The 18,950-nt window shown below is 43.4% G+C and overlaps 1 protein-coding gene across 1 annotated transcript in view; it reads left to right on the plus strand.

Moving 5' to 3' along the window:
- LOC104492367 (AT-rich interactive domain-containing protein 1B-like) overlaps nt 1–18,950 on the plus strand; it is a gene marked incomplete at both ends in the record, with an annotated part of 66,651 nt that overhangs the window by 38,843 nt on the left and 8,858 nt on the right. Inside the window, one exon of the mRNA XM_010134919.1 lies at nt 2,064–2,391. Within this exon, the coding sequence (XP_010133221.1) occupies nt 2,064–2,391 (328 nt within the window). The remainder of the gene's footprint in view (nt 1–2,063; nt 2,392–18,950) is intronic.

Consider the following 18,950-nt stretch of genomic DNA (forward strand, 5'->3'; position numbering starts at 1 on the left):
CATACTTTGTAGACCCTAACTGACAAAACAAATCGGCTTTATGTAAATTGGTCTGACAGTAGCTCCCAGTGATTATGGATATCAGGTCTGCTAGTCTAGGGAGGGAATTTGTTTCGCTTTGGGAAGCAGTGTTACTAATAGCATGTACATAAGATGTGTTAACTGGCTGTGTGTAATCTCTGAGTGCACATACACACCATCCTGCTGCATTACGTTTTTCTTGCACAAAGCAACTGGAAAACCAGAGCAACATCCCAGTTGTGTGTTACACCTTTAACACTAAGCAGAGCAGAAGGAAACTAGTTAACCCTTCAGTTCGCGGTCACAATATGCTGAATCAGCAATGTGGCTTTAGCAGGTCTCAGTGACCAAAACTGTGGCTAGGGGCAATGGCTCGCTGAATAGAAAGTAGTCAGCTGCCAGCGGCTGAGCCTAGAGGAGGAGAAGTGACAGCACAGTCTGAAGTCAGCATAAAGCTGAATCTGGAGCCTTTCATCTCTTGAACCGTGTGCTGGGAATCCTTCTGCGAAGACCCCCAGGCAGAAACTTGGTTTCTGAAACAGGGGAGAATTGTTGCTCCATTTCCTTGGGAAGCGTAGGTCCCACGCCTTCTTGCTGAGGAGAACTAGTAGCAGAATGAGTCAGTTACCAGGTGGGGAGGAGGGGAGGATTAGCCAAAGCACAGCAGCAGGAGCATATGAATTAATTACATGTGCATTGAAATGATGGATGAATATATTTATTTTAAATATAAACAGGAGTTGCATGCCACTGACTCTTCTGCCTGGTAGCTGAGGCCTGAGGAGAGACGTGGTTGATCTCCATGTTCAGAGGAAGAATCCAAGGGCTGCTGCCTTTGAACGAGCGTGGGAATATCTGAGAATAGTCAGGAAACTCTGCTCTGCGGCGTCCCACAGGGAGGGAATGGGTCGTGTTTCCACTAATCTGGATGAGATGGAAATAAAGACAAGTCAAAACTGATGACTGAAGTAGTGTAATGTGATCCATTTCCTAAAATACTTTTCTATCATATCTTTACCTTTTTTTTTTCCTCTTTCTCATGCTGCTTGGGTTTGCTTCTGTAACACTGAATATGTACACTTGTGTTTTCTTGAGCTATCAACATGATAGAAAAATCAGCACTCAAATGAGTTAAGCTGCTGCAAGCAGAGCAGGTGACTCTGGTGGCACTGTAGATTGGGATCAGCCGGGTTTTCGTGCCATCCTTCATAAGTCACTTCTTTATATTAGCCTCCTTGTACTATTGCTTGATTACTCATGTAATACTAGTTTTCCCAGAGGAGTGCGCTGCAAGCTAACACCCCTTCTGCTGGCATAGCCAAACTGTGAGTTTACCAGGAAGGCAGGGTAGGGCAGGAGGGAGCGGGAACGTTTCTCAGGGCACAGCAGCCATCTTCACTGCCCGTGCCAAAGCATCTCTGACACAAATGGACAGAACGGTTAGGAGCAAGAAGCCAGTGAGAAGAGCCCGTTGCTAAAATAGCAGAAAGATGAAGAACGAGAACATGAAATTACAAAAATAAGATTCTCCCTTGAGCTTATGTAATGGTTTTCTTACAAGCCACATATCTCTTTGTATCTCTTTACTGCATAAGGCGTTTTTGTACTGTGTGCTATGTTTTTAACCCTCTGGAGGTTGTGCTTTTCTGTGTTTGCTGTTAACCTGTGACACATACTAGAAAATGTTTGAGGGTACTTGAAAAGGAGGTTCATAGGATCATTCAGGTTGGAAGCATGCTCAGGAGTTGTTCTTGGCTGACCTTGTATTCAAATCAGCGTCAGATACAAGATCAGAGCAGGTTACTCGTGACTTTATCCAACTGGGTCTTGAAAACCTCCAAGGAGGGAGTCTGCACAACCTCCTTGGCAGTTTATTCCACTGCTTGTCTGTCCTCATGGTGAAAAAGTTCTTCTGACTTCGAGGCCAGCGTGGTTCACTTTAGTTTGCACACCTGTAAGTTCTGCAGTTGCCAGCTTCCTCTACAGAAGTGTTTGCACAAAGGAGTAATGTTTTTCTCTGTGCTTTTTATCATTTTTTTCAGGAAACTACTCCAGACCACCAACGTACAGCGGCGTGCCCAACACAAGTTACAGCGGCCCAGGACCCGGCATGGGTATAAATGCCAACAGTCAGATGCACGGACAGGGGCCAAGCCAGCCTTGTGGGACCATGCCCCTGGGACGGATGCCATCAGCTGGGATGCAGAGCAGACCATTTCCTGGAAACATGAGCAGTATGACCCCCAGTTCTCCTGGCATGTCTCAGCAGGGAGGACCTGGGATGGGCCCACCCATGCCAACTGTGAACCGTAAGGCACAGGAGGCGGCTGCTGCAGTGATGCAGGCTGCTGCAAACTCCGCTCAGAGCAGGTATGAGTCCAGGAGAAAGGAGTTTAAATGAGTAGGAATGTTTTTCTTGTCATTTCTGAAGTAACAGCACTGTATAGGTGTATTAATATGCATTTATACGTGTTCTGTCTGTGCCCTTGTCTCTGGGAGGAGAATACTTTTCCTTAAACATAAGGGGGAAGGCAGGCTATCATGTGTTGGAGTTATCCTCTTGAAAAAGAGCTCTAACAATGGAGATGATAGCCACTTCCAGTTTGGTTCTTGGCACTGTAGGCTTCAGGAAAACCTACAGGATTGCAGGGACAGTAGGAATCAAAACCAAGCCCTCTGCAACTTAAAATTGATTAGCTGGATATAATTTTTTTATCTCTGGTAGAGGGAAGACCAGCATATCCTTGGGAGCTTGCCCTTACCAGGGAGTACAAAAGCTTATGACGTTGCTCCGATGGGCAGTTGATACTCCTGCATTTACTGCCCACGTTCAATGGGGCTGTGCTGATGGAAGTTCTCTTTTACAGGGTGTTCTTGTTCCTAGGCAGACATACTGAGGGGGAGAGAAGGGCGTGCTGAGGGGAGCAGCTGGAGGGGAAACACATAAGGAGGCATAAGAACAGTCACTAGTTATCTGGAGTTGGTAACTGCCACTTTTGCATCCGTAAGAAAGAACCTACAGACAGGATTGTGGTGGTTGGAGCCATCATCTCTCTTCTTGTCTCCCCTTTGGGCAGCATAACGGCATGTTGCTGTTTGTGCATGGATTTTGGCAGAGGCATTTTTCTGTCCGTGGTTATTCTTAAGATGCCTGAATACTTGCAATGAAATCACGTTTTCTGGGAAAATTTTCAGATGAAGTAATTTCCACATTTCCCTGGACTCATATAACTACTGGTGTATTTATTTTTCTGATACAAGAAGTTCCATTACATTTGAGAGTTACATAAAGCTGGTTACACTGTTCTGATGAGCGTGTTTACATGTGTGTGTGTTTTAAGCATCTTGCATTTATTTATCGTATGCATACACAGATGCACATACGCGCATGCAGGTGTTTATCATTCAAGACCAGTGTTTGTGGACACTAGAGTTGCTCTAATACAAAGGTGCAGCATAAAACTAGAAAGAGGAAGCTAGTGTGTCCCTGTATCTGTTGCTTTCTTGTTTTGTGCGTTTGGAGGCAGGTGGCTTCTAGTGATAAGCAATAGCAAACTTTTAAAACAATAACAGTAAATTTAGTGCACTTCATGTTCTTGTTCAGTAAAATAGAGCCGCACTCCCTTAAAACAGACTGTACTCCAGCAGATACCTGTGAACCAGCGGTGTCTTACATGTGCTGGTTGTTTTAACAGACCTGTCTAGTAGGATTTGCAGAAGTCTGCTTCTGCCTGTCTGGTTTGGGTTATAAACTGATAGGTCAGGCACGAAGGAATAAATGGGCCATCACTGCAGCTGCAGTACTTTCTTTATAACCACGTAATGCTCACATTTGTTGGTCTTTACAGCAAGAAAAGACTTTGTGCTAAGGTGAAAGTGGTTATGATTCAGCTTACACCTTGGACATAGCATGTGGTGTTTGGTCAAAAAGCAGGTTAAATGATTACCGCTCCTAACTCACCTTCCTCCCAAGTCAGTTTTGTAAAACTGCTTTTTGTTTCTACCTTTGCCTGGGCAAAACTGCACTGTTCCATAGACTTCCCGTCACGTACTGCCCGTTGCAGTGATCCAGTGCCCGTGGAAGGGCTGGGCAGTCATCCCATCTCTGTTGCAAATAGTGGCGAAAGGGCTATTTATATAAACTGCAGATTAAGCAGAACCTGTCACACCCCTCTGATGCCAGCGGGCTGCATCACACTGTTTTCCTCTTAGATCTCAAGTCAACTGTAGGAGAGAAAGCGTAATGGCTTTTGGCTGTTTCTGCAAGTCCTCCATACTTGCCTGTGGAAGGAATGTCCTTGACAGTGATTGGTATTTGTGGTACAGAGCAAACCCAAAGCGGCTGTTCTTTTGTTCTGCTTTAGGCCACCGTACATTAGGTCTCCTGCTTATCCCAGCCAGTCTGGGGCTGGCAGATGCCCCTCGTTTTCTTCACAGCATCCCGACTATGACAACACTCAGGCACCCTTGACACACCGGCCTGACCAGTATGGGTAGGTAGGAGCGTAAGCTGGACTTGCTGTGGGACTTTGGCAATTTTTTAAAATGTTTATGAACATGCCATCTGGCTGCTGAAGGAATATAAAAATTGTGTGAAATATACGCGAATACTTGCATCATAGAGGGGCTTTTGTTTTCTTCTTATTAACGCCACGGTGACAGTAAATTAAAACCTGCATGTCACTCACTCACACTCCTGCATGACTTTTGTCATGGCTCCATTTCCTTGTGTCTGCAAGGAAAATGAAGAACCTCGTCACTGAGAAGGAACGAGATCCCACCTTCCCCTGACCCAGGCATTGTCTCATTGTTGGCGTTCTTGTCTCAGAGGAGTGCTGTGCAACCCCGTTTTCTTGACTTGGTGGTGGTATTGTCATTGCTGCCTGAGCAGGGGGCTGCAACCCCCAAAGTGTGATCCCTTTCTGAAAGGTGGTGTACTGCAGGAGTGATGACAGGGCTCCTTAATGGGATTTTCAAGAAAGCTTTATGACAGTGTACTTGAGTGTGCATATGTTTGAAAACTTTCAGGTAGTCTCTAGAATAATTTGTAGCAGCATTAAATATCCAGTGAAAAACACTGACCTGAAACGCAACTACTGTTTTGTCACCAGAGTTCTTCTCACTGTGGTTTCTGTAACCATATCACAAATTACAGCACTGGGAGAAAGGATCTACACTGGCTACTAGCATGTTGCTCCTTCACAACCAAGCCCAACCTCACCTGAGATTCAAGTTTCATAGACAACCCTGCCATCAGGTTATTTGATTGTTACCTGTGTAGAAAATCTATAATACCCAAATTACCACTGACTTCATGACTGTTAACGAGTTTTTATTACCAGTTTTCTGTAGCAGTTTTTGTTTGTTTTTTCCTCAGTATCATCATTCATATATGTTCATATAAGAAAATACAAAGCAAAATAAAAAATTAGAATACAAGTCCACCGGTTCTCCTGTTCAGAAAGCAAAAATTAGAGCACACTCACACCGCACAATTTCTTCTAACTGGAAAGACTGTTATATGCCAAAGTGCATGAATAGTGTCCAACCTTTTTCTTTGAATGTCTTGATTTTATAAGATTCAGCTGTTGGGTTAAAAACTGTAGGATTTTTATTACTGTAAAACACACTATGTAGAACTAAGAAGAAAATGGAGTGGTTGTGTCAGAGTCATGGTTACACAGCAGTATATCTGTACGAGTTGATTGTGATCCCCTTCAAGGTCAACTTGTTGAATGAGTAGCCAAGTATCAATAGGGGAGAGAAATTTATCTTCAGCTGTTAATCCACAGGATATATCCTTTACCAGCTCAGGAGTCTCGTTTAGACTCAGAAAGCTGGTTTGCCTCTGCCTTGCCAAGCCACACTAAGCAGCTGTGTAAAATGAATTTAAATGGCATGCATCAGAATAAATTCACTTCCACTGGGGCAGAAAATCAATGTTCGTTAACTAGGGCTGGATGATCAAGATCTGCCTGTCGCCCAGTTATACCTAGGGATCATCCTCAGTGCAGACCACTGCCCTTTTAATTAGAAAAGATAAAATCATATAAATAAAAGTGGTGGCTGTGGAAGATACTAGGTTTGCATCATTTGAATTAGCCTTTGACCTCACCTTGAGGCCTGCTCTATGTTAAGCTGAGATTGATTTCTATAGCTACGTAATACCTCCCCTGTAACCTAAAATCTTAGAACGTGCTAGTCTGTCCTGTGCACTCGGGCCAGTGTTTCCCAAATGGTATCTAGCATGCTGGGCTAAAGAAAAGAAAGGTGTGTTTAAGACCTCTTCATTGAACCAGCAGTGTCTGTGGTTCCAGGCTACCCAGGATGCTTGGGGTTGGTCTGGGTAACAGTTTACAGCAGTCAGTGCCAAATAACTCTCTAATACCTTGTACGGTAATCCCCTTATTTTCGGGAAGACATTGTGAGGGAATTGCAGAGCAGTGTTTTCCTTTTCATAGCTGTCTTGGTCTCAGAATGCTCATGGACTGGTAAGGGCTGTGTGTTGAAGACATCATCTATCCACTGAACTCCAAGGGAAGACTTTTCATAACTTAGGTTAGCGTTGGCCGAGACCCCAAGGGCTGGTTCTGCTGCTGGAGCTTAGAACCCAGTGGAAGCTGCTGAGGACCAAGTGGCTCCAATAAAGTCTTTTATCACATTGTAGCTCTTAGGACAAGGCATGTGTTTATGGGGATAGATGAGTGTTTATGTGTGTACAGGCCTGCATCACAGTAAGCCATCATTAAAAGCACACAATTTTAAGCAGTGAGATAGCATTTTCTTTGTTGATGTGAAAGGCAGCAAATACAGCTAGTATCTTCCAGTGTGAGCCAGTTTCTGGTTCCTCAGTTTGTAGATGCCTAACTTGAAACCTCTCAGGACTGTGTTCTCTATCTCTGAGCTTCACCTCTTGTGCTAGGAGTGTCATTCTGACACGTCACATGTCTGACCCTTGCCAGTCTTCTTAGCAGTTGAAAGTGTGACTGTAGTATACGGAAAGTTAAAAATGTACCTGTGAAATAGCTGGCTCACATGGCAATAGCAGCACAGCCTTAGGAAGACATAATTCAGTACTAGCTGGCTGTAAAACACATCTGACTGGATGCTAAAATGAGCCTCTTGCTGGCGGAACTATAGGTATCAATACCTGAACTAATTGCTATAAAATGAGCTTTGATGTGCTACATGAGGAGCAATCCTATCTTTGAAGGCAGCGTCTTTGACCTCAGTGTACCGTACAATTGTCAAGATTGTTGCAATTTTGTAAATTAAAGCAATTTTTTTTATAGATTGAATGAATTTAGAATTCAGTGTCATTGATTTTAGAGGAGACGATTTAGACATAGTAGTTTATTAAACTGAGGAATTGGAATCCATCTTAGCTACTTGCAACCTCTGGCCATTTTAAATCCTGGTCACTGGGTTGCTAAATCGAGGTGGATATTTACATTATAGTCTGCTGCTCCCCACGACACCTGAGAAGTGGTGTTCAGTTTCTATGGCAATTGTGCTGTTGGGTTGCTTTGACATACTTCTAGGCACTCTAGAACATGGTTCTGGTTCTAAACTGCTTAGCAGCTGCTTAGATACTACAGCCTTATCATGGTGAGGTCAGAAGAGTTAGGAAAGGTTTTATTCAGTCATAAAACTGATTCATAAAAGCTGCACTGGTATTAGAGAAGTTCTGTTGTACAGAGTAAGAGTTACAATTGGTGTAAATGAGTTTGAAATGTGCATTCTCTATGTCTTCTTTTCAGCCTCTGTGTGTGTATACATGCACATACAGGCACACGAACCTTCCATCCCCATTTCTCTCCTGCTGTGTATGTATAATTCATATTCCATGTTGCTGGTGCCAGCAAAGCACTTCTTCCGTATTATTTTCTCCAACAGCAGGGTAATGCAGCACTGCTGATGGGCTAGAAGGTACTGGTGAGGAAATATAGTAATGGACATGGTGCATTAAAGTGTCAAAAGGAAAAAGGAACAAGGTGGAAATGGGGAATAAATTTTTTAGAAAGAATAATAATATAAATAAAATCAGAACTCTTTTAGGTGTTTTACATCCTAGAGCTTGACAATTTCTGTGCAGTCTTTTCTAGTCTGGCCCTTTTGATCTTTGAAACTCGGGTTTAAAATTCTAATTATGATTTTAAAAGCTGCAGTTACGTAGCAGGAAGACTTGAAGTGCTACAGTAAAACTTACCATCTTTAATCCCTGGAGAGAGTATATATATTTTCCATTGTTTTCCCTTTTCCCCTTAAGCTCAGAGGTGCTGTTCTTCTCTGCTGGGAAGTGCAGTGGAGTGCAGGAAGGTTAAGTACTCATTCACGTTTCTTTGCTTATTCAAACCAGGCTACTCCTAGATGAAAGGCTGCCAGCTGTGAAATCCCCAAAGTAAACTAGGCTAAGATAGGACTGGTAGCCATAATTGGAGCCAGTGCCGGGTGTGTTATCTGTTGCCTTTGAAATAAGCCCCTAGCAGAAAGGCTCTTTCTGCCAGGTCTTTTATTTAACATTCAGCCACAGGGAAGGAGTTACTCCTGTTAAAGCCCAGGCCATTCGCAATTCTCCAGTCACAAGGTGTCTGGTCATTTCCCCTCTACCTAACTCCTCTAACACTCCTGGATTTCAGATTCCTTTAGAGATCCTGATGGATCACCCTGAAATGAGCCCCGCTTTGCCTTCTGTTAGTGCTGTTTCAGTAGCCAGGCAGTACATTTCAGTCCATGAAACTACATTTGGCTTCCTGAACAAAGAGAAGTCCATGTATCTTTTCAGCTGGATGAAGCGGTGTTGCTTCTTGGTCTGAGTGACTGCATAGGGTTTCTGTGAGCTCAAATAGCTGCAGTGATTGCTCCACCTGAGGCCGGTGGAGTTTCAGTAACCACTGGAATACTTTCTCTTTACGCCAAGTTTCCGTGTGATTTGAGGGGTAAAAGTCCAAATAGTAATGCTTACTGCATCTGTAATTTCTGAGGGAGCTATTAACCAGTATTGCGATATTTTTCTTCGAAAGGACCCATGCTTCTTCCCTCTTTAAGAGAAATAGTCACTTATATCAAGCTGGTGTTTTTATTCTTTCTTTTTTTTTTGTAAAGGGCACTTCCTTTCCTCATGTTTTGCTTTTCAAAGCAGAACCATATATGGCTTTTTTCTACAATGTATTAGGAGGGGTGAAGCACAGCTTAGCTTATAGGTATTTATTATAGTAAAGGGAGAGCTGGAAATCACACTCGTGTGATTGTATTTTTTAAATGGAGATGCATTTTGTAGATCAGCTCAAAATTGCTGACAAAATCACATAGGGACTGGAAGAACTGTACATGCTGAGCTAACCTAAGCCGTTTCTTGTGAGAGACTAAGAGAAATACATTTTTATCTGGAGTTTTATTTTACTAAAAGGTAAATCCATCATTTTGGACCCTGGATGTCACTGTGCTGCAGAGCTCATGCAGGCAACCAGTGATTTGGGGAGGCATTCTTTTCTTTTTTGGTACTCATCAATCAAGTAGACTGCTGTACATTGATCATGTCATTGGAGATTAACCACAGACCTCAAGAGTCGTACTCCTTCCCTCCTTGGGAGAGCAACCATTCTTAAATCATGAAAGCAGGAGTATGTTGGGAAGGAAGGGTGATTTTCAGAGTCATGAATGAGAACTTCTGTTGCTTTTACAGACAATTCTAATTCGATTATTATTGTGTCTGGAATATTTTTGTCTTGATTCAATTAACTAGGAGAGCTGTGGCCCACTATAGAAGTAGTGATTACTTTGAAACAAAATTGCAGTGTGGGACTCCATGTAGTTTATTGACGTTCTGCCTCAGAGTTGGATGTTACCTGGAAATTCTGCATCTCAAAAGGTGACCTTTAGGGCACCAAGAATGCAGTACTTCATTAATTGTTACTGTATAAAAAAAATAAAGAATAAGGGAGGACTTTAGATGAGTACTCTTTCTTGGAGGCAGGAAGTGTTTCTACACTGTCTGTCTTTTTGCCTATTAGCCAGAAGATCTACTAGTTTAAATCACAGCACTCGTCAGGGAAAAAAAACCACAAACAACCCAGAGAATAGCCATCTGTTTAATGGGACTCATGAAGAAAGCTAATTCCTTGACTGCTCTGTGTGATTTGGCTCACATGTTGTGCAAGTACAAGACTGTGATTGAACAGCCTAAATTTTTGTGACAGAAAGGGAGAGACATAAAAAATGGTAGGAGGGTTTCAGGTTCTAGAGCGGTTTTAAGGTTTCAAGTTGATTTACAATGGTGATAGTTGAGAGAAAATTAAACAATTGGGGTATTTTAGCAATGTTACCTGGGGAAATAGGAACGGGAAGAGCCTTTCGGTTTATTGATGGATTTCAGATGGGAACATCAGCTCTAACTGGACATATAAGTAACCTTGTAAGAGTCATATTAAACAGTAACATAATAGCAATAAGGTTTTTTAAATGATGGCCAGTAACACATTAAATACCTGTTGCACTTATCACAGTAGGTTTTGGGCATCTTCTGAGCCAAAGATGAAGAAAAGAGCCAGCTGAAACCATGCTGACATATGCACCACATTACTCTTGTGAAACTGTCTGGGGTGCCAAAGTGCGGAGAACGATGGTTATAGTGTTAGTAATAATACTGATAAATATATAACAGCTCCAGGCTATTGGGCAAAGGTGGTAAGTAAAAATGTGTCTGTTGGGAAATCCCTTTGGAGAACTTCCTCTCCATGCTGCTGCACATGCACAGTTGCATTCAGTGTGCTGTCAGCCAGATGACATTTTACTGTGAAAAGATACACTGAAGAGCTGGCATGAAATGATCAGGATTTTATTAGATTTTCAGTTGGTTGCCAGCACAGTGAGCTCTGTGGGGCTGCAGTGGTGCTCAAAACCGGTGCGAGGACGTGACTGAACATGGTAAGGCTGTGGAAGAAGGCAGCAGGAGGCCTGCATCCCCAGGTGGAAGAGGAGGGAGCTCAGCAGCCGAGTCTTTCCCAAGGCAGTGCCCCACTGGAGGAAATTGAGTTAGTGAAACACGCAGCGTGTCCTTTGAGCACCACACTTTGGTGACCTCTTGGCTGTTCATGTGCTGTGAACAGACTCTTACCCACTTTCAAGTGATCATTCCAGGAGAGAGTTCATCAGGCCTTCTGACTATTTAATACAGCTATTTATAAACATGCACAAAAATAGAAGGTGCATAGTGAGAGAGTCATATGAGTCATTCCCATTTCGATACCGAGTCACAGCAAGCTAAATCGCCCTTCTTGGCGTTTGGGTTCAGAGTGAGTGCGTCATGCCGCACAGGGCAAATTTCTTTCTTCGCTACAAATCCAGCTCATGCATGCTCCTGCTTGCTGGACAGGTTACAGCAGCCCTCTTTTACCTACCACACACGACACTCGGGCTAAGAAATGCGTCTACTCGGTGCGCAGGTGTTGTATCTGATGGGGACAGTGTGCAAGCAGCTGCTGGCAGAGCTGCTGTTCAAATCGGTGTTGTCAGGAAGGCAGGCAGGGGTCACCAAGAGCGGAGCGTCGATGGGATTACGAGCCATTTGACTTGGCCCGCTTTTCTGTAGTGCTGTGTTTTCTGTCACACAGCATTATGTTGCGTTTATCCTGTACAGGTTGCACTCACTACAAAGGGCTTAGTTTGTTCTTATACAAATAAATTCAAATAAGGAGATCTTGTTGCACTTGTAAGAATGCTGCACAATAAAAGCATTTCAGGAAATCCCTGTGGGTTTGAAGACACACTCTTATATCATTAGGATCAAATAAAGTTAAGGATTTCTTTTTCTGCAGGCTTGTGCTATATTTTCCTCACTATTACTCTTCTGGCCGTATTTTAGACCATTGTTAATCTTGGATCTCATCCTCAGTTTTTGCTATCTGTTAAACGGGATGGGGAGGTTTATTCTGATCTCAGTGTGCATTCAGCAGTACAAACGCTGTGTGGTTGGGTTGTTACTGGCATCGCTACTCATGACTTACACATGCCTCTTCCAGTACTTGATGTGGTGTGACACCCCTGCATTTCAACGGGCTTTAAATGACTGCCAAACTACCGAGCAGGTAGCCCTTTGGGCAGGTGTTTCCACTGGAAATGTGATGACAGCGGCGTGTAAACAAACAGTAAGTTTTTGTGGCTGCTTTTGTGAGTCAGCCTGGCAGGAACAACTAATTTTTAAGTTTCTTCTCCCACTTTGATTGTTTGTTAGTGAAATCTAAGTAATGGTGATGATGGTAAAGGCACGAGTATTTGCGTCATCAGAAGAAAGGAATATATTTAGAAATGCTATTTCTGTTACTCTTCCAAAAAGTATCTTACAGAATAATCTGTAGATCAGCCAGACAAAGAAAACAGGCAGCGTGCTTCATCAGACTGCAGTGGATTAGAGGTGATGTGCACTGTCGCATAATTATGATGCTAGAAAATAATTCCCCATTTTAGCATTGCCATATAGCCGGGTCATTGGGAAGGATAGCTCAGTGTTGGTTGCATATGCCTGATGTCAGTAGACACGCACAAACGCACACCCTGGTACAAATCTGGATGCTTTTTCATTTATTTTTCCTAGTGTTTTGTCAGTGTCAGTGGATTTCAGAGCTTTGGCCTCCCCTTCTCATGCGCGCAAACACACACAAGTATGAAATTTTCTTTTTCCTTCTAACCTGAATGATGGAAAAATTCTCATGGCAGACGTAACATCTGTCACATCTCCAGCTTTCGTGGTTGCTTTTTAAAAACTTTGTTATTGCGAGTGGCGAGCTTTACCACTGAACAGAGGAGGAAATGCAAATCCAGGTTAGCACACTTAACGGCAGCAGCTAGCAAGGGACACTTCACTGTCAGATACAGCAGTGTTAAATTTGTTTGCTTTATTTACATGGGAACTGCCTTTAATGCTGTTTTACAGCTGCTCAAGCCAATATTCTGATTTTGTGTATCTTGGCCTTTGCTAACCGTGCTGACCCACCACTGAGCTTCCAGTCAGAGCAAAGTAAGCAATATTGGGGTTTATCTTCCCTTCGTCTCTTCTCCCTCCTCCTCTTCTCCCATACCCCCTGATGACAGAAACGGTTTCACTTCTCCAAGGAAGCCCATAATGTAGCAAGAAGGAAAATCCATAACAAAAGGGTATATGTATCTGCATGCACATGTTTATGTGTCAATTCTCCAGGGAGAAAGCATTCACGGGTCTCACTCCTGAATTACTCTCATTATAATAACCCATTTGGTGTCAAAGTATGACAGATTATAAGCGCTTAAGGCTAGTCCCAGTTCAAGACAGATTTAAATAAAGTACTTCTGGTTATTGTGCAGGTCAGTGTGTTTAAATAACAACCCCCCAAATCATACTTTGACATTTAAAAGAGAGAGGAAATATTGTCATGCTGCAGCCCTGGCACAGATAAGCACAGGGCAATTTGGTCAGTACACTGTGATTTGTGAGTGCAGCCTAACGCAGTCATTTTCACAGTTTGTAATCAAGTAGCCACCTTAGCAGTGTGTCAGCATTAAAAAAAAAAATGTTCCTTTTAAAATGTTTACACAAATTACTCCCCTGAGGTGCTGCAGTGCATTCACTGCAAAATTGATGTAGGTTAAAGATCTGGAGCAGAAAATGGCGAACTTCCATGAGCTTGTGGGCCTTTTTTTTTTTTATTTCACCAGCCAATTGCCCAGGTGGCCAGGTCACGGTAACAGGGTAATTTTTCAGGTCCGGTGCCTAGGGCAGGATAACTGGGAGAAATCCCTACATTACGTGAGTGCTGTGGGAGGTGTCAGGAAGCACAGCGCAGAAGTGCCTGAATATTAATTGGTGCAAGCTTATGGCCACCACAACGTGTGAGGTGTGATTCAGTGGCAGCCCTTCCCTCTCTGAGCTCGGTGCTCCATCCCAGTTCCATCCTTGCAGTACTCCTTCAGTATCGCCCTGCAGTGCCACGCTGCTGGGCTGGGGCTCACCGAGCTCCTGGCCAGGGTGACCACCTTGGAGCCTGGCCCTCCCTCATGGCAGTGTGCACAGGCAGAGGCGCTGCGAGAAGGCACATCTCTGGTAGCAGCCTGCTTTTGAGGCTCCCCTGTGAATCCTCCCTTCCTTCAGGCAAACCTGGCTGGAGGGACCTTCCCACTGTTTACTCTCTATGTTCATCCCTGCTCCTCCTCCTGCATCTTGGCTTCATCTCCCTTCTCTGCGGCACCTACCATCCTTCTGGCTCTAAAAGCCTTTGGCACCTGGTGAAGATGATCCCAACCCTTGTTGTTCGTTGTTCATTTCTATGTACTTTCCCCTCCATTTCCATGTTTTCTGCCCCTAACTCTCCTCACCTCCAGCCCTTCTAGACTCTTCGCCTCTGAAGTTCCCTACATGTTCCTGTCCTTGACTCACCCTTGTGCTCAGGCCACCACAAGGCCCATTACAGAAGCTGGATCACTTTTTCTGACTGCGTGAAGGGCTTTGCTCCAGTATTGCAGGTTTAGATCAAGAGGAGAGCACAGAGTGTGAGATGCATGTCAGAATAGCCACCAGAAGTTGTAGGACTTGACCCCTCTACACGCAGCAAAAATCTGAGCTTTGATGAGTTTACGTATGAAAAGTTGTGTCTTCATTTCTCGCCCTGCTAAGAAGCATAATCCACTTTTATCATAGTCCATTGCTAACCCACACCTCCCTCTGAACTCAGTAATTTTACTAATTGTAACTAGTTCACATCTGAGGAAGACAATCTGCCTTTATCAGATGGCAACACTGAGGAGGTCCTAAGTCACATACCAGCAAATATTAAACACAAGGGCTGCAGAGAGACTTCCGAGTAGCAGTCAGAGACAACACAGTAACCTGTTGGTGATTTCAGCAGCAGTTACAAACATCTCAGTGTAAGAGACGCTGCTCAGCAACTGTGATCACTCGTGTGCTCCTTTGTGTTGTCAGTGCTCTTCTTTCTTACAGTGCCTTTGTTCTGCTTTTTAACGATGACCAGATCTTGCATGTCGTCTCCTCTCTTTGAATACGTGGACTTCTGCATTAGCTCAGAAGACACAATTAGATCTGGTGCTACTTGTTTTGCAGAGAAAAGAGATTAAGTGCGGATGAAGCTTCGAGCAGCAGATTGCAAATGAAGGAAGGAAAAAGAGCAGAACAGAACCTTCTTAGAAGGGAGTGGTTTGAATTTGACCAGTTGTATTTTGGACCCAGTAGTACACCAGGCTATCAACAGCCGAGTGAAGCTGACTGTCTAGGATCATAGGGTCATTCAGGCTGGGAGGGACCTCAAGAGGTCGCTGCTCCAACCTCCTCAGCATGCTCAGCTGAAAGCTCAGGGCTTTATCCAGTCGGGTCTTGAAAACTTTCAAGGACAGAGATTGCACAGCATCTCTGGGCTATAAGATGTAGTGCCTGACTGTTTTCACTGGTAAAAGGATTTCCTTACATTCAGTCTGTACTTGTCATGTTGTAACTCTTGCCTGTTTTGTCTCATCCTCCCACCAGCTCCCACTGTGAAGAGCTGGGCTTCATCTTCTTGCTTACTTCCTTTTAGGTGCGGGGGGCTGCATTTAGGTTCCTCTCAAAAGCTGTCTCTGCCCCAGACTGAACTAGCCCTTGTCCTTCAGCCCTTCCAGCATGAGCGCTCAAGCCCTGACCGTCTAAAGGATCCTCTGTTAAATTCACTCCAGTTTATCATCATCTTTCCTTTACTGAGGGAGTCCAAAACCGGGCATGGTACTAGAGTCTAATGAGTGCTGAGTAAGGAAGGGGCGGTCACTTCCCTCCACCTCCTGGCTCTGCTTCTGGTCACACAGCCCAGGATATTGTTGGCCCTCTTTGCTGCCAGGGCACTCTGCTGGCTCACACTCAGCTCCATCTGCCAAGGTACCCAGGGGCTTTTCAGCAAAGCTGCTCCCCCCAGCCAAGCCCCAGCTGGCACCGCTGCAGGGGGCTCATCCTTCCCAGGTGCAGGACCTTGCACTTATCCCTGTTGACTTTCATAAGGTTCCTGTCCACACACTCCTCCAGCCTTTATAGGTGCCCCTGGGTGGCAGCCCTTTCCTCGAGCGTAACAACTGGCTCCGGCATTATGCAAGTGATGTGAATTACTGAATAGCCAACAGAGTAAATAAACTGCAGAAAGCAAGCAGATCCCCTCCCCTTCCCATTTTTAATCTCTTTGATTTGCTGAATACTTGGAGATGTACTTGTAACAGTAGAGCAGAAAAAAGAAATGTGTAGGCTTAAGTATAGCGTTTAAATTGATGGTGTAATCCTAAATTTGTATCAGCCCATCTGCTGCTGCTTCTAAATGGGGGAAAATATGTGATGTTATCTGAGATCATGGTATTGGAGGAGTTGGAGCTGGAAAATACCTGTCAGGTCACCTGGTCCATATGTAATGCAGGATTTCTGTGACCAGTACATTTTCTAATCCGTTACCTGTCTGCAGTGTCAAGTATTGAGGTTTCCTTGATTCCCCTGAAGTGTAACTGTGTCTCACCATGCAGGCATTTTTTTCATTATACTGAACAGAAGTGTTTCTTTTCTTAACAGCTTCCTATTATTCCTAATTATCGCTTGCGTCATCTCTAAGCAACCCAGCCACTGGTGTTTCTGTGGTAAATATTGTGAAAGTGTATACTTCACTGGGTTTGTTCCGCTGTGGAATTCATAGCTGGTCAGTTGGATTTTTGCTGTTAGCTGTCACTGTGTGTACAGCAGACCTTTTAAAAGACTTGATTTTTATTTAGCCTCCCAGAAGAATGGAGGAGGGAATTGGGAGATGTAGGAGAGAGTCTGGTAGTATGCTTTGAGATAACTACTTCTTAAATAGTGTGTGGGATATGCCTTTACTAAAAGCAGCACAGAAGGAAACATAAGATTTTTGACTTAACTCCAACAACCAACAGATGATGCTGTGACCTTAAGCATATATAAATATGTTTAGCAGCTGCTGTGTAACATATTTATAAGTGTTTAGTGACCTGGGGGTTAATCAAAATGAGTTTGGTGATCTCAGCTCAGTTCTTAATGGACTCCACTTCATATTACAGCACTGATGCAGCACAATTTGTCACAGTTGGCAGTCTTTACTCAAAGGAGGCCCACTGTGGAGTGAGAATTAAAGGCTGAAGTAATACCTGATTATTTCTCCCTAAAGAAACTTTCCATTCCAAGCTGTCACAGGGCAGAATACTACGTGGAGGAGCTCTGCCCTGCACACTGCACCCAATCTCAGGGTAAAATGTTTACTCTTGCAGGATGTCGCCTTTCAGCGTTACTGAATTACCTCACGCTCGCTGCAGTCAGTGCTCTGATAGGGGACTGGCGAAACACAAAGTTCTGCCAGGGATGGTGCTGAGTCTTTTCACTCGCTGGGCTGTTTCCAGAGATGGAGAGCTGTGTCTGTTCCAAGTGCAGCATTACAGGGGAGGATGAAGGGGAAAGGTATTGCCTTGCCAGGTGAAATTTTAGAATTAGGTTCTGCCTCTCAGGTCTTTCTGGGTACAGAGGCAATTTTTTTAGACTTCACTTGTTTTCTTGCTGTCCTGGCCAAAGCTAGTACATTCTTCTTATTTAATTTCCTCTCCATGTCTAAACTGGAAATAGTTTCCTATCTTTTGATTTAAAGCTGTTGTACAGCAGTATGCTTTCATGAGCTACGATTGAGATTGATGCCCATGGTGGGTAACATGAAATAGGTTATACCTCAATTTGAGACAACAGCCCTACAGCTTAGAAGATACACGTGCTGTAGGAAGTAATAGTATTGAAATATTAGTAGGTAAGGACGAACTTCAGCGTACCTGCTAGGTGCGTGTCTCCTGTGTATTTTTAAAGCAAAGAAGCACATTGGAGAGATAGCGACCTGTAGAGACTTCTGTCTTTCCCAGAATCCCAGCCTTACTCCATAAATGAATCTTTCAACATCCGTTACTTATTTTAAAGTGTAAAAATGCACTTGCTCACTTTCTTCATCTTCACTAGTAACTTTGCCCGGTAATGGAAGGGATCTTGCTTATCCAGCAGAGAGAGAACTTTTCAGCTAACTGCATTTGTTGTAATGTAGCAAATTTCGGCTTAAAAAGGACATTGGGGGTGTTTAAGATACAATATTTACATAAGAAAAGCTTGGTTGTGTGACTGAAATCTTTTAAAGTTGTTGCCAAATGGTCCTGCTCTTCTCTTTTCCCTTTGTAATTTTCCCTTGGAGCATTGCACCACTGTGCATTTTAAATCTTTTCCCTCCACCACTCATTGCAAGTTGCATCAGGGAAATGACATTGTATGGAAGTTGTCTCCTTCATATCAAAAGAAAGCTTTTGCTTCTTTGCAAGAGTGAAGAAAAGTTTGTCTTCAGAGAGCAAAGGACAAAACTGACTTGGAAAAAGATGCTTTATTTAGATAATATGTTCTGTTTTCCTTTGAAGAAATTCACAATGTGTCAAGAAAAATTAGGCCAAATAGTGCTTTAATGGTCTTCCTCCTGTACCTCCTAAAAAAGAAATCTGTTTCTACCGATTGCATTAAGGATCTGCTGTGAATTTGGAGGAGAAGCCATTGAAGTTATTCCGGGTTGTTGATTTGGGGGTTGTCTGTATTGTGTGAATACTGTATAATAATGAAAACTAGAATTTGTACCAAAACCCCATCCTGCTACCAGGACGTGTAGCTTTCCCTGCCTGTAGGATAAAATTAAATGCTTTGTTTTTTCATGAGAAAAAAAAAAATTATAGATACCAAAGCTATGCGAAGGGGTGGTTGCTTCCTTTCCTGTCTCCTTTATTTGGAAAAACAGCATGATTTTTTTATTTTCCTGTGTAGGCTATGAGTAGACAAGTAAGTATATTTTTACATGTGTTATTATTTTTATATATGATTTTATATGCACAAGTCTCTATCCATATACATATCATAAGAT

This window comes from Buceros rhinoceros, unplaced genomic scaffold (genome assembly GCF_000710305.1).
Source record: "Buceros rhinoceros silvestris isolate BGI_N320 unplaced genomic scaffold, ASM71030v1 scaffold2544, whole genome shotgun sequence".
Lineage (NCBI taxonomy): Eukaryota > Metazoa > Chordata > Aves > Bucerotiformes > Bucerotidae > Buceros > Buceros rhinoceros.